The sequence below is a fragment of the Bacillus rossius genome, chromosome 1 (assembly GCF_032445375.1).
Source record: "Bacillus rossius redtenbacheri isolate Brsri chromosome 1, Brsri_v3, whole genome shotgun sequence".
Taxonomy (NCBI): Eukaryota; Metazoa; Arthropoda; class Insecta; order Phasmatodea; family Bacillidae; genus Bacillus; species Bacillus rossius.
In genome coordinates this window covers 327,076,113-327,090,223 of record NC_086330.1, presented here as the reverse complement: position 1 = coordinate 327,090,223, position 14,111 = coordinate 327,076,113, and the positions used below count along the sequence as shown (strand labels likewise).

Sequence of the window (14,111 nt, the reverse complement as noted above, 5' to 3'; positions counted from 1 at the left end):
TTTATAAGAGTGATATAATTTTTTAAAACAGTTACATAGTTTTTCGAGTTTCATTCTTGCAAACAAACAAATTTACATTGCCTCTGTATAGTTTTATAGTACATTATAGTCTAATTGTTTACTTTCACAAACTCAGCCCAATGCAAAGTTACCGATTTCGCCCGCATGTTCTGCAAAGTGGTTGTGATCCCATTCGCACGTTAGGCTGTGACATACAATTTTCTTTATTTCATGAAAAGGTCAAACATTAATTAAGAAATGTATTACTGAAATGAAACTGCAGGAGTATTTAATTTACAGTCACATTACTCAGCTGTGGGTGACCACGACACTATTATAACATAATTTATATTAATATTTTTCGTGTTTCTAAAAAAAGGTAAAACATAACGCGTAGAATGTATCCTGAGAAAAAATGAAAGTACTTTGCAGCTTATAAATATTGTAAAACATCATTAAAATTTATATACAAAAGAAAAACAATACAGGAAAATGCAACAGACTTTGATGGGGCGGGTGAAACTCAGAACTACGCCAAATTCCCCTGACATGTTTAAATCTCAAGTTTTCTTTCCTAATCTTAAATTTATATGCTGAAAAATTACAAAAAAAAGCTTAGCTATGGAAATATCGGAAAATTAACTTATAATGTTTCGTTCCGACTCAATTAGTAAGCCGGGAAAAACAATTTCATTATGAATATTTGTTTGACATGTCGCAAATATAAAAGGTAGCATACATACAGTAAACAGCGAAAAAAAAATTATAAACTACAAAACAATGCTTATTTATTTATTGCCTTATTTTAAGTGGCGAAGTTAAGGCTTAACGCCTTGTCTTACACTTAACCACATACATATTTACTAACTAGGTACATGCAAAGTAAACCTGGTAAACGTTATAGCCTACACATACCAAAAATTGTCACAAATTCATTTATATAAAAACTGAATTAACATATCAGTACAAATATGAAAATAACAAAAAAATTAGCATATAATATACACATGAGCTACCTGAAGTATAATATATTAAAGGCATATTATAAAAAGGCCTTTTTTTAATTTATCTAATGCTGAAGTTATAAAGATGTAGTGGAACATTCGTGGACATTGTGTGGGATAAACAATACTGGTGTGGGAATTCAGAGACCGAAACTTGCGAGCGGAGCCGAGCCTTAAGGGCGCGGCGCAGCCTGCCGGTTGCCGTCTCGACCGCCAGGGGCGCTCCGGTCGGGCGCGGCGGGGCGGCAAGGGGCGCAGTCACGTGCGCGCCGCCAGCCCGGGCTCCCGCCAGTCGGCGGCCTGCCGCGTTGGAGTGCGGGCGTGGCCGTGGCGAGCTGCGAGAAGGAGAGCGTGCGTTCAGTGCGTCTGTGACACTCGAGCGGGAACCATGTCCAAGTACCAGTACACGAGGTGCGAGTGCTTCTGGGAGTACCTGGTGCCCTTGACGCGCGTCTGGGGAGTCTTCACGGCAGTCGGTGAGTCACATCCCCCTTTTGACACATTTACCGCTGTCCATAGAAGTGCTCCGGTACTGGCCTGGACAGCTGGTGTGGGTTGGATGCACGTTGCCCAGATCACGGTCTGTGGGGTCCCAGTGATGTGGTAGACTTGTTTAAGCGTCTTGTGATGTGGATTCCTCTCGGCCAACCACAGGTCTGCTGAGATGGGTTGCCCCCAGCCTCTCGCTCTAGCTCATCCTAAGACATCTCCTACGACACCTCCAATCCCCTGTGGCTATACATCACACACCAGGGAGTAGTTGCCATCAAATCCAGCACGTTAAACACAACACGCATTTTGTAGCTGAGCTATTTGTCATTAGAAGTCCTTGATCCACTGCTGTCTTGATAAGTCTTTCTGCTGGGTGTCCCACGAGTAGTTACCATCACTCACAGAGCTTGTTCCGGACGTCATTTGGAGCTAAGAATGTCACATAAACGTGGCTCGTATATCCCGGCAATGTTGGGATATTTCAACAAATTGTAAATGGGTATGGATGGAGGAAATTCCTGACCAAAGGACTGCACTAACACGCGAGGAGCTACTTGCTTGTATCACCACCACATTAATCAAAGACAGCCGTTTACAGTAACGTATAGCAGCACGTGCCGTTCATAAATACATGCGACTACGTGGTGGGTGGAAGTAGACGAAAACATTAAAAATAAACCTTTTGTGAGCTTGTTACATGGTTGGCAATACTGTCTTATTATACATCACTATATTTAATTATCACTGACTGGGTAATTACTGCACATGTTATTTTCTTTTCGTACTACTCTGTAAATTTGGGGGATATGACCGATATGTATAAGCCATATTTGGCTCCAAATGATGTAAGGAATAACCCTGTGAGTGGGGATAACTCGTCTTGGATTATCCTCTATAGCATATTGCTTTTTTGGCCTCTTAAAATGAGTTGGATTCTGGAATTTCCTTAAAAACTAGTAATTATGAAGAACCTTTACCTCGTTTATGGAATGAAGGCTCTTGTTACACACATGTTAAAATAAAATAAAAAACACATTAGCTACTGAAGAGCTTAGAGAATCATTTACACTCCCAGGATTGTATTTTATGTATATGTTCAGTAACTGTGGTCTTAGAAACATGTTTTGATAGGATTAAAATTATAATGACCCGTGTGTTGGAAAACCGTATGTAAGTAACACTTATTTCAACTGAAAATGAGACACGTAATATTAACTTATGTCTGTATCATAAATTTTGGTCTTTGAAATGGTATGACTTGAACCAATGAATATTTCTTGCCAATACTTCTTAAATATCTGTGAGAACCTGTTTCAAAGGCCGTGTGGGATACCAATCATCTGTTGGTCTAGTGATCCCACGTGGGTGCTAATGTTAGCACGCACGAGGATTTTACTGATTAGTTTCGTAGCTAGCAACGTAGACTAAGGGCACAGTTTCACTGCACTTTGAACTAATTCATTGAAAATTGTTTAACTCAGCATCCAGTTACGGGATTATTCCTCATCCATACGGAATGTTTTGAAAGTAATTCAGAACGACATATATTCTGTGCTTATTCTGCTTGTTCGCGATTGGATGGTTAAAAGCCAACGAACCACAGATAACATTAAAAATGACTGAAAGTGAGTAGAGTAAAATCAGGAAAGAAACCAATGATAAATAATCTGTACAGAAAATACAAATTTCTGAGCTTTTACAAAATATTTCTTTGGAAACCAGTTGACAAGAAATAGTTTGAAATATTACAAGAACGATATTGTAACTTTTTAAAATAGATGGCTATGGTTATTTTTACATATATGAAAATACGTTTTCGAGATAATAATGAAAATTTCTTACAAAATTGGTGCTTTATATTATATTTCAATTTATATTTTATTCAAAAATGTTTTTTTAAACCATGACAAAGCAAATCGAATATTCAAAAATTGGACCTTTTTTGTGCCACTATTATATGCGCAGATAATACTGTAAAGCTATCCAGGGAACGGTTTAAAAATTAGAAGTATTCATCAGTTCTAACAGTACATAATAAAAGAGCGTGTGTAACTCAGTACACGTGATAGAAGTGAAACTACTTTGGCAATTCAAACTTAGACTCGTAAGTATATCGTAATGGGTAAAATGGCAGAGACATAGAAAGAGTTAAAGAAGATAATTTTCAAAATAAACATGAGATAACAAAATTATTACTCACTTCAAAATAACTACTCAGAATATCAATAATTATCAATAATTAATAATAATTATTGATTACCAATAACTATAACATAATAAAAACAATTAATATTTTACGCACGGGATTTGTTTGGAGTTTCTTTAAACTACCATATATTCTTAATTGGACTTAACATATTTAGACGCTCGTAGGCTCATAATTATAATACGGTGTGTGATTTAGTTAGTCTAATTATAATCCGTGGCAAATAACTACCCCGTCAAACTAAAGCGTTAAAAGCGTTATACAAGCAAATAAATTTAGTTACACAGCTAAAACAATACTCATTTAACATTGTTTAAAAATACTGGTTTATACAAGTAATTAAAATAATATATAATTGAAAAAAAGACAATTTTCTTGCAAATATGGCTCGTGGCGCGGTGCACAACAATAAAGCTCCAATCCCGCTGTGTTGCCCTCTGCCAAAAGACTTCCTTACTAGATGCCAGCAAGTCGGATGGCGTTAGGCGCAGGCGGGACCCTACCACCGCGACCCGCCTATCCCTGCAGCATGGCAGGGTTGAACCTGAGCCGCACACCACCACGTGGAGCCCGCCAAAGGGAACGGGGTTCAACGAGTTCTCTGCACCGTCCGCAATCTTTTAGTGTCAGAAATCGTTTCAACAACTTTGCCATGGCTGGCCAATCCCCTCCTAGCACATGATGCATGCTCACTCTCCTGCATGGTTCATAACCTGCATGCCTAGAGCGTATAGGCTTCGGCCTGAGACGCACTTAGAGTCTTCCCTACCCATACCCCTCCCAAACACACTTAGTAGGTGATTAGTTAGGTTAGGGAAAAAAAACAATGTTTCACAACAACTTTGCATTGAAATTCGGCCTTGAAATTTTACTCCTATCGCGCCCAAGAAGTTTCACTTCAAAAATGTTTGTATTTTTAAAAAGATATTCCTTTGAAAAAAGTTACCAATTATTAGTTTGTAACACTACATGAAATATATTGTAACGTTTTACAACACACGGCTATGGTAATTTTTGCAGATATGAAATACTTTTCCCAAGATAAAACTAAGTAGGTATTTCTACCAAAAATTGGTGCATGATTTTATATTTTAATTGTTGTTTCACTCAAGCATATGTTTTCCAATCCTTTTAAAAATATATATGTAATCCAATAACTTTAACTATTGAAGGTACTGGGACAACACAAATCATAAATGCTCGGGGCAGGAATATGAACCCAGTATTTCTGTGAGCACTAATTTTTATTTTTATGCGATGCAGTTGAGTTTCACGCAAATGTAACAAAATTTTACAAATATCTGTAATTTCACATGAATATTTCTGTTCCACTTAAATAATAATTTCAGCGTACAGACAAACTAATCGAGGCTGAAACGGAAGCTTCCACCGCGGCGCGGGGACATGGATCGGGAACACGTGTCGTACTCGAGTTCTCCGCCTCAGCGCGGCAAAACATCTCCCTCCTTCGCCGCGTTCTAACCCCCCTCCCTCCCCCCCCCCCCCCCCCGCAGGCAAGTGCACGCGAGGCGGTCGCCTATCACAAGGATCCAACGGCTAAGTTGTCTGAGCGATCTGCATATTCAGCGGCGCAACTTTGCGACTCGCGGCGTAGGAATCGCTTTTTGCCCGCGCCACCGCTTTAGTTTATGGACCACCGAGAATTATTAATCTCCCTTATTTACCAAGTGTGATTCATCCCAGCTGCTTTCAATGTGCACTGAAAACACTCTCGAGGTGATAGATTCCAAGTATAATTTTTTTTGCCTGTGTGACAACTGAATCAGCAATTGGAGATAATCTTCTTTGTTATTAAATTGTAATTATTTTTAAACTTCAATGAAGTTCATCAAGTTACAACAGGAAGCTTAGTGTGTTAAAACATACAAACTAGCGTATTCTTAAAAAAAAAAAAACCACTCCGGATATGAGAGTCGATGTTAAATAAATTTTTCAAGTGTATTTCCATTTTATATGTTCTTATTACGTCAAATATGTTATGAGAACCTGTAAATGTTTATTACTGTTCATGTTGTGACGTTACAGGCAACTCCATTTTATTATTTTTTTAATATGAATTATTATTTAATTTAAGACTTCACGTCAATGATATTTTTTTATCTTCAGAAATCATCGCAAATCTTAACCTTAAGTGTTCTTGCCTTTATTATTTTGACCAATGTGGCAAACTGTAGTACACCTTATAACTAAGACTGTAAAATCATTAGAGTTATTACATCCTAGCAAAAAAACAGAAAAAAGGAATTAATGCTTCATATTTTCAAGTAGGCACCGATCTAAAAAAAAAATAAAGGGCTTTATGCTTTGGTCCTTCAGTACGCAGAACAATATGAAAAAAAAATATATATATATATTAAGCCACGTCCACGTAAATTTGAATTTGCATATAGTTTGAGCCACAGTAATTTCGTGGAGTGTTTTACCTTCTGGCTAGACTCAACTTGCCTGCGTATAGTCCAGATTTTTGAACAAGATCACATACTTCTGGTGAGTTGCACGATGTTGGATGACCTCTTCTTCTTATTTACAACAGGGTCACCAAGGTTGTGCCAAGAGCACTTTTGTTTCCGTCATCAATGCGAAGCAGGTGCTTGTGCGCTTCAAGTCCACTTTGCTACCCAGAGAGTCCAAAAAATATTCGTGATCATTGAACACAAGTGTGAAGGACTCGTCTGTTTGGAGACCTTTTGAAATGCGTCTGACGTCAGGAGGTGATCACGTGGCTTGCCCGCGCTAAATGTGGACAAGGATGCAGCCGGACGCACGTGACACAATCTTGGCAAGCCTCCGTGTCTCGTGCAGCCAAGAATATTTCATTAGACATTCGCACAATTCACACCGTAATTTTTTCTTTTTGTAAATTAAAAAGAAATATTAATTTAAAATAACAGATATTTGTCAATTTTGACGTGAAAACGTCTTATAAATCGATGAACACCGTCTTCACACTCGAAAAAGTGTCCCGTTACGCACATTGTCCCGATACGCTGTGTTCCGTTACGCTCATTTTACGCTTGCGCCGCATCTATCTCTCTTCCACTTGATTGTAACAACTATAGATTTGACTTTTTCGAGGCACATTAAACTTGAAACACTCTCATTCGTTTCCTACTTTTCTTATCATCGTCCTACCCTTAATAGAATAACACAGATTGGAAGAAGTTAAATAAGTTATAGTTAAAATAATCTTTTCGTTAAAGTAATAAACAAATTTGAATTAATGAGTGCAAATAAAAGTAAATTTATCTATTAAATTGTAGATTTCATTTCACTCCTTCTTTGTATCCATACAAAATAGTGATAATTCAATTTTATTCATAAAAGTATGCAATCATTTCATCAATGTTTTGTTATGATTTTGTCACGTTAAAGTATCGTCCGTAAACCCACTTTACAGACAACCAATTTTTTTACATTACCAATAAAAACAACTGTATCACCACAAAATTGGCGTTGGCAGTAATACTAGGTTCGGATTCGTTCCCCGGGAATTGATGCTTTATGTTGTCCCAACATCTCCAATAGTTAAAGTTATTTGGAAACCGTTCATTTGAATAGCTTTCCAGTATTAACTGTCCACATTAATAAAGCATGGCACGCATATGCGAACCCAGCGATGAAATTAAACAGGCGTTCTGACAAAACAATGACACAACAGACGAACACATGCGGAATTCTCAGTGCTGTCTTTACATTTAACATTTCATATCGGCTTGTTTTGGCTTGCTTTCTGTGTGTTCTTGTATTCATATTTCTTATTCTATTCTTATAATTTTCTTAATGACATACAGCGTGAACTAGCGATGGCATATGTTGATTATAACTATTTTAATCTATATTTCTTGTTGCAATAATCATTTAAAGAAGGTACTAAAAGGATCTTGTCTTTCAAACCTAATTTTTTTCCACCCCTTGGTGTTATAAGAAAAATTACGATGAATAGTTTTGTAGGATACTCTTAGGTGGTATAATAGCTTCAAACGAATGTAATATTTTTACCTAGTAATGGAGTTATAGTTATTTCTCTTTTTTTAAAAAAAAAAACTTCTCCATTTCAAACAGCGTGTTTTGATTTGACACATAAACAAACTCAGCTAAAATTTTCCATTTTTTTTTTATTTTATCTATTACTCCAAAAAAAATATAAGTCCAAAATTAAGGAATATATTGAGTCCATCATAAGATATATACATTTATATATATATAAGTTGACGATGGTTTTAGGTGTATGTAAAAATAAACTAAAAACTATGTAGCAATTTTCCATGAGTCACACCATGTCAATGACTGCAAAATCTACCTAAATTTTTTTGCTTGCTCGAAACGGAACCGATTTTGGAAATATGCGAACACACGCACGCCAGAATATTTCGTACGATTGATACAAACTGGCGGAGTGTTCAAACACAATACCCAAAATCGACTCTTCCTACCCCATGCTTCCATTTATTCTCACCAGGCTGTCCCTTTTACAGTGGCTATGCCTGGCCGACATTTGATTTAACTAAGCCTCTGCCGTTACATTCAATTTGCCTCTTATATTCACTGCGCCTCTTAATGTCGCGCTCTTCACATGCTTTAGTCGATTCTCTCGTGCGATAAAAGCTCGATATTTTTTACCATCCATCTTGCGTTCAGAACACCATTTTCGGGAAGTATTTCAAAGCAACTACGCTTTTGAAGCCTTACTAATTAAAATGAGCTATTGCGCGTTCCTTTCACAACAGTAGCCTTTAATTGCATTGAATTACTGTAATAGTTCAAGTTATTTTTATTAAATCTATATTATAGTATTATTATTAATGTTAAAAACAGTTTTTTAAACCTATATTAGGTAAAATTTAAAATACCGTTTTCAAAACCTCCATTCTGCAAAAATCAATAACTTTCCCCACTTTAATTCTATAAATAGTTACGCTCATCACTGACTCACTGACTCTGTAACGCCAAAGAGATATATATACCTTGGAGACACGCTAATCATTAAGCACATATATATTAGCCTACTCCATAGAGATGTGTATAAAATGGAAAATGGAAGTGTAATGATAAAGTAACATTTTTGATATACAGTTAAATACTCTAAACAAGCTTTAATAGTGTGTTTGTTATATTCATACTTTTTCAATGGGCACCTTACGCGCCTTATAACATCATAATTTTCAATAATTTTAAACAATTAAACGGTCATTTTTTTAATGCCAAATATTTTCCAACTGATCAACAATACTTATGTTTATAATTACATTAAACTTTTAAATATAGCCACAATTATTTCGCGGATTTATTACTCCAGGCAAGACTAATCTTGCCTGTATTCAATGAAGACATTTTAGAGTGCTCATTGGTCGAAAGCAAGATCACATCTTACGGCTGGTGGCACGTGATTGGGTAACCACTTTTTTAACAGGTAAGGACACTCTAGGCCTATGTCGGGCCACTTATAACAAGACGTGGATTTACAAATTATTTTCATTGCAGGTTTTGGTAAATATTTTGTAATTGAAAAGCCTTTTAGAAACCACATTTACTTATGTGTGTCATGTACATTTTCCATTGAAGAATTTGTTTTACTTGTTTGGTTTTTTTATATTTTGGCTTTTATAACTTCTTAAAATACATATTTTTTACCATTGTTCATAATGTAAACATAACTCGATAAGCACTTTCAATTTTATAAGATCGTGTGCACATTTCGTCAATATTATTTAAAATTGGTTTTTAATATTTAAATTACTACAACAGAGAGTTTTACTTTTAGATTTTAGTAAGAATATATCAAAATGTCCTTCAATGATTTAATTCATAAACTTTTTATTGGCATAAATTATTTAATGCGTTTTAAGAATTAAATATTAATGTAAATTAGAGTAGAATCATTATCTCAAAATTTAATTCTATACTAATAATACAACTATTCGAGTTAAATGGGTGTACATTGAATGAAATGATGAAAAAACTATTTCAAACGGCTATTAACATTAATGAGAACTCAAAAATATAGTTTTTAAAATGTTTGTATGTTTGTCTGTTTGTTCGAGCATCAATAAATACTATTGGACGCATTTTGATGAAATTATTTAATGAAAAGATCTTTGAATAACTAAGAAACTAGGCTATGTCTAAATACAAAATTCCACTCCTAAGGGTGTGAAAAAGGGGTAAGTATATTTTAAAAATCAAAAATTCTATCCCTGAATTTATTTAAGCGTAATTATTGATTTTTATTATTAAAAATAAACCTACAAAAACTTACTATAACCATGTCTATATTTGGCGAAATTCAAAATAAAAGGAGTGATAAAAGTGCAAGTCTGTTATTTATATCATATTAATTATATCTCCGAAAATAATTAAGCGCAATGAATGATTTTGTGTACCAAAATTAACCCTACAAAAACTTCAAACATAAGTTTTTGTATTTTTTAAATTCAACCCCTAAGAGATAAATAAGGGGGCAAATATGCATTAAAGATTAACAATTATAACTCCGTATTAAATTAAATGTATTGCATGAATTTGAGTACCAATAATGACCTTACAAAAATTACATTCAAATTTTTTTTTAATTTCCGAAATTCAACCCCGAAGGCGTGAAAAGGGGGTAAGTATATTTTAAAGATTAATAATTTTATCTGATTAAATGTAATAAATTATATTGATTCCAATACTAAACACACAAAAACTACCAACCACAGATTTTACATTTTGCAAAATTTAACCTTTAAGGTGTGAAAAATGTATGTTTTTAGATTATTATTTATATCTCATGACTTAATCAAGCGTAATAAATGATTTTGGGTACAATAATAAAACTACGAAAACTACTAACCACAATAAATATATTTTGGAAAATTCTCACCTTAATGTGTGAAAAAGGAGGAAGTATTTTTTAAGATTAATATTTATATCTCCAAATTTAATAAAGAGTAGTAAGTGATATTGTGTACCAATAATAAACATACATCTACTAACCACAATTTTAATACTTTGCAAAATTCGACCAGTAATAAATAAAAAAAAATTGGTAAGTATATTTTGATTAATAATCATATCGCCGAATTAAATGATTAATCACAGTAAAATATTTTGTCTACCAGTAATAAACATATGAAAACTACCAACTACAATTTTACCATTTGGCGAAATTTCAAGGTGTGAAAAAGGGGTGAATATACTTTTGCGATTTATGACTTAAACTTCGAATTTAATGAAGCACAATAAAAAATTGGGTACTAATAACATACATACATAAACTATGTACCACTGCTCTACCATTTGGGTTTAATAAAACTCTAAGGTTGGTAAAGGGGGTAGGTGTGTTTTTAAAACCAAAATAATTTAACTAAAATTTAATTAAAAAAACCTGTATCTAAGTTACGTATTGCTTATTTTTAGCGTTTATAAAATTTCGTATTTTAATGGTGTGATAACGGGGTAGGTTTTTATTTATTTAAAAAATTTTTATCTCCAAAACTTATTAAGTTTTATAAAATTTAAATATTAAAAATGATAAATTTTAAATTATTATTTTAATATTTGAAATTTATCCCATAAGGGGTGTAAAAAGGTAACGTTAGGAGTAAAGAAAAAATTGCATATTTATGAATTTACTTGATCTGAGGGGTATAAATTAAGAGTTAAGCACATAGAGTTACGAATTGTATTTTTTTTTTTTTTTTTTTTCAGTTTTTCCAGATTTCGTCTTTTAAGGTTGGGTAAAGCGGGTAAGATATGTTATATCATAAAAAATTAATATCCTCATAACAAATAGAGCTGGATGTAACAAACTTAGCATAATTAACGTAAATAATTAATTATATATGATTCTTTCGCCTCTTTTTCAATACTAAACACTAATGGTACGTTAGGTTTTTGTTGTAGTAAATCATAGAATAAAGGAAATTAAGATTAAGTTGAAACACTGAGAAAAGTTAAGGTAAAAATTCTGATTTAATATTAGTTTTAAACTTTACCATTTTTCTATATTCGACATAAAGTGTGTGAAAAGGTATTTGATTTATTTTATTGGAAAAGTCGTATCGCTGAAACTATTCAAGCGGTATGTAAGTTATGTGGTATTATTTACAGACATTACACATCTACCGATTCTTTCTTGCAACATGCTGAAATTCTACTTTTTAAAAGGTGAAATTTTGAAAATATTGTTTTAAGATTAAAACATAATATTCAAGTGGTATGTAAGTTATGTGGTATTATTTACAGTCATGACACATCTACCAAACTTTTTCTTGCTGAAATTCTACTTTTTAAAAGATAAAATTTTGAACATATTGTTTTAAGATTAAAAAAATAATATATTCTAGTCAAGTAAAAGTTAATTTAAGTTTAATAAACATTCCTTAACCTACTTTCCCTTATTCAACATTTTCCGAAATATCCCTCTTATATTATAATTATTTTTATTATAATTATCTTTTATTATAATTAATTATCTTTATTATAATTATTTTTGGAGTGTAAAACTGCTGTTAAAAGAGAAAAATGGTTCAGTTGGTTTTTGTATGGTTAATAAATATTGCCATATTTACTTAATTCTTAATTTTTACATAGCCATCCCTGTGGGAAAAGAGGTGAGGGGTAAAAAAAATTGGGGAATTTGTTTAAGTAATATTAAGTAAACTAAGAGTCAACACTAATATGTTGTATAATAAATTTGATACATGTATGTATTTTATATTTCAAATAAAGATGTGATTCTATCAAATATCCTTAAATAATGGGAGGTGAAATTATTCAATAACTGTAAGAATATCTGTAACCACATAAAATGAAAGTTTCAGTGGAAACGATGACATAAACTTGGTTAAAATTATTTAGGTGCAAATTTAAGAAATTTTGTTTCTTTAAATTGTCTACCTCATATTGCCTAACTCGAAAACAGTAGACATTTATTTATATGTTGTAAATTAAATTTGTATGATTTTAATAATTTATACAAGCCCTAACATGTCTATATCTCACCTCTAACGCTCATAAATTTTCTTTATAAATAAGTGGTGGACTGATATTAAAGCTAGAAGTAAATAATCAAAGAGGTACCTCTCAAAAATGTAACTTTGCATTTTCGTCCTAAGTATCTACCAAGCCTCAGATTTTGTTATATGTAGGCGAAAAAACACTAGCACTTTACTCAAGAACTTATTTGAATTTTTTTTTTGTAAAATAACTTATTTATTTATTTCACTGAATCAAAAAATACACAGAGTCAAATGTTCCTCGTATCAATATTCTGTAAAATAGTTAACAAAATTTAAGAGAGGACTAGAACTATGAACACTGATTCAATAAAATAAATATGAACTACGTTTTTTTTAATTATTTGAATGAATTTTAGAGTGAAGTATATATTTAAAACATTTTATCTCTTTGTTATAATAATGCTGAAAATTAGAATAAAGTTCATTTTGCAGTTACTCCGATTACATGTATGGATTCGAATAATTGGTACGATGAAAGATTTTAAATACTGATGTCTTTAAAATACTTACATAAAATATGAGTGGATTAAAAGCAAGCGATATTTTATGAAATAAATTTTTAAAGCAACTCTCATTGTGGGCAAGACTAGCTAGCCAATGAAACGCTATGAAACGCCATGAAATGTCTCTACACATCTTCACCACTGTAACAAGTGACCCTGAATTTTGTAGTTGGAATATCTAAGATGAAGACTCCTTACACGTACCAACCCTACTTACACTACTATGTACCAAATATATCGTCTATAACTGTCCAAAACTGCATATTTAAACAGAAAACAAAAATAAACTAAACTTTCAAAGGTAATTGTAATAATTTTAAATAGGTTTTTTGCAGCGAAATTAATCGTTAAAATAAATGGAAACGAACATAGCGCGTTACCACACGGAGCTCTGAAACTTTGTTAGGCCGCCCTGTCCTGTCTTAGTAATAACAGGTGTTGTTGAAATTACTCTCACAAGTAAGCACTTAAACTAGGATATTAGCTTTTTCAAGTTTTAGGAAAACAAAATATTTAGAGAAATCCGAATTAAATATTTCCAATCAAACAGTTTTACGATAGATGATGTATAAGAATATTTTACTCAAATTAGTATACAACATTAATACATGCTGAGAGCTCAGTTAATATTAGAATTGAAATATAATTTGCTTTTTAATAGATTATAAAACGATGAAATAATAATTTTAGGATATTGATAAAACCATTTTTAGCTATAAACCATAGTCATTTTACGGATTCCATTTAATTAGAGAACCATATTTCACTAAACATCCACGCAGAATAATTAAGGAAACCATTCCCTTTAACTACTGGAAACGAGAAGGGTGGTGTCCCTTTAGCGTTTCCTTTCAGATCGGCCATTGGCCATTACTCAGGCCTT

General features: G+C 32.9%; 1 protein-coding gene across 1 annotated transcript in view; it reads left to right on the top strand.

Moving 5' to 3' along the window:
- Positions 1-1,300: 1,300 nt before the first annotated feature.
- The window catches only part of LOC134528008 (uncharacterized), a 366,719-nt gene continuing 353,908 nt past the window's right edge, over positions 1,301-14,111 (top strand). Inside the window, exon 1 of the mRNA XM_063361167.1 lies at positions 1,301-1,480. Coding sequence (XP_063217237.1) covers positions 1,393-1,480 — 88 coding nt within the window. The 5' untranslated portion in view covers positions 1,301-1,392. The remainder of the gene's footprint in view (positions 1,481-14,111) is intronic.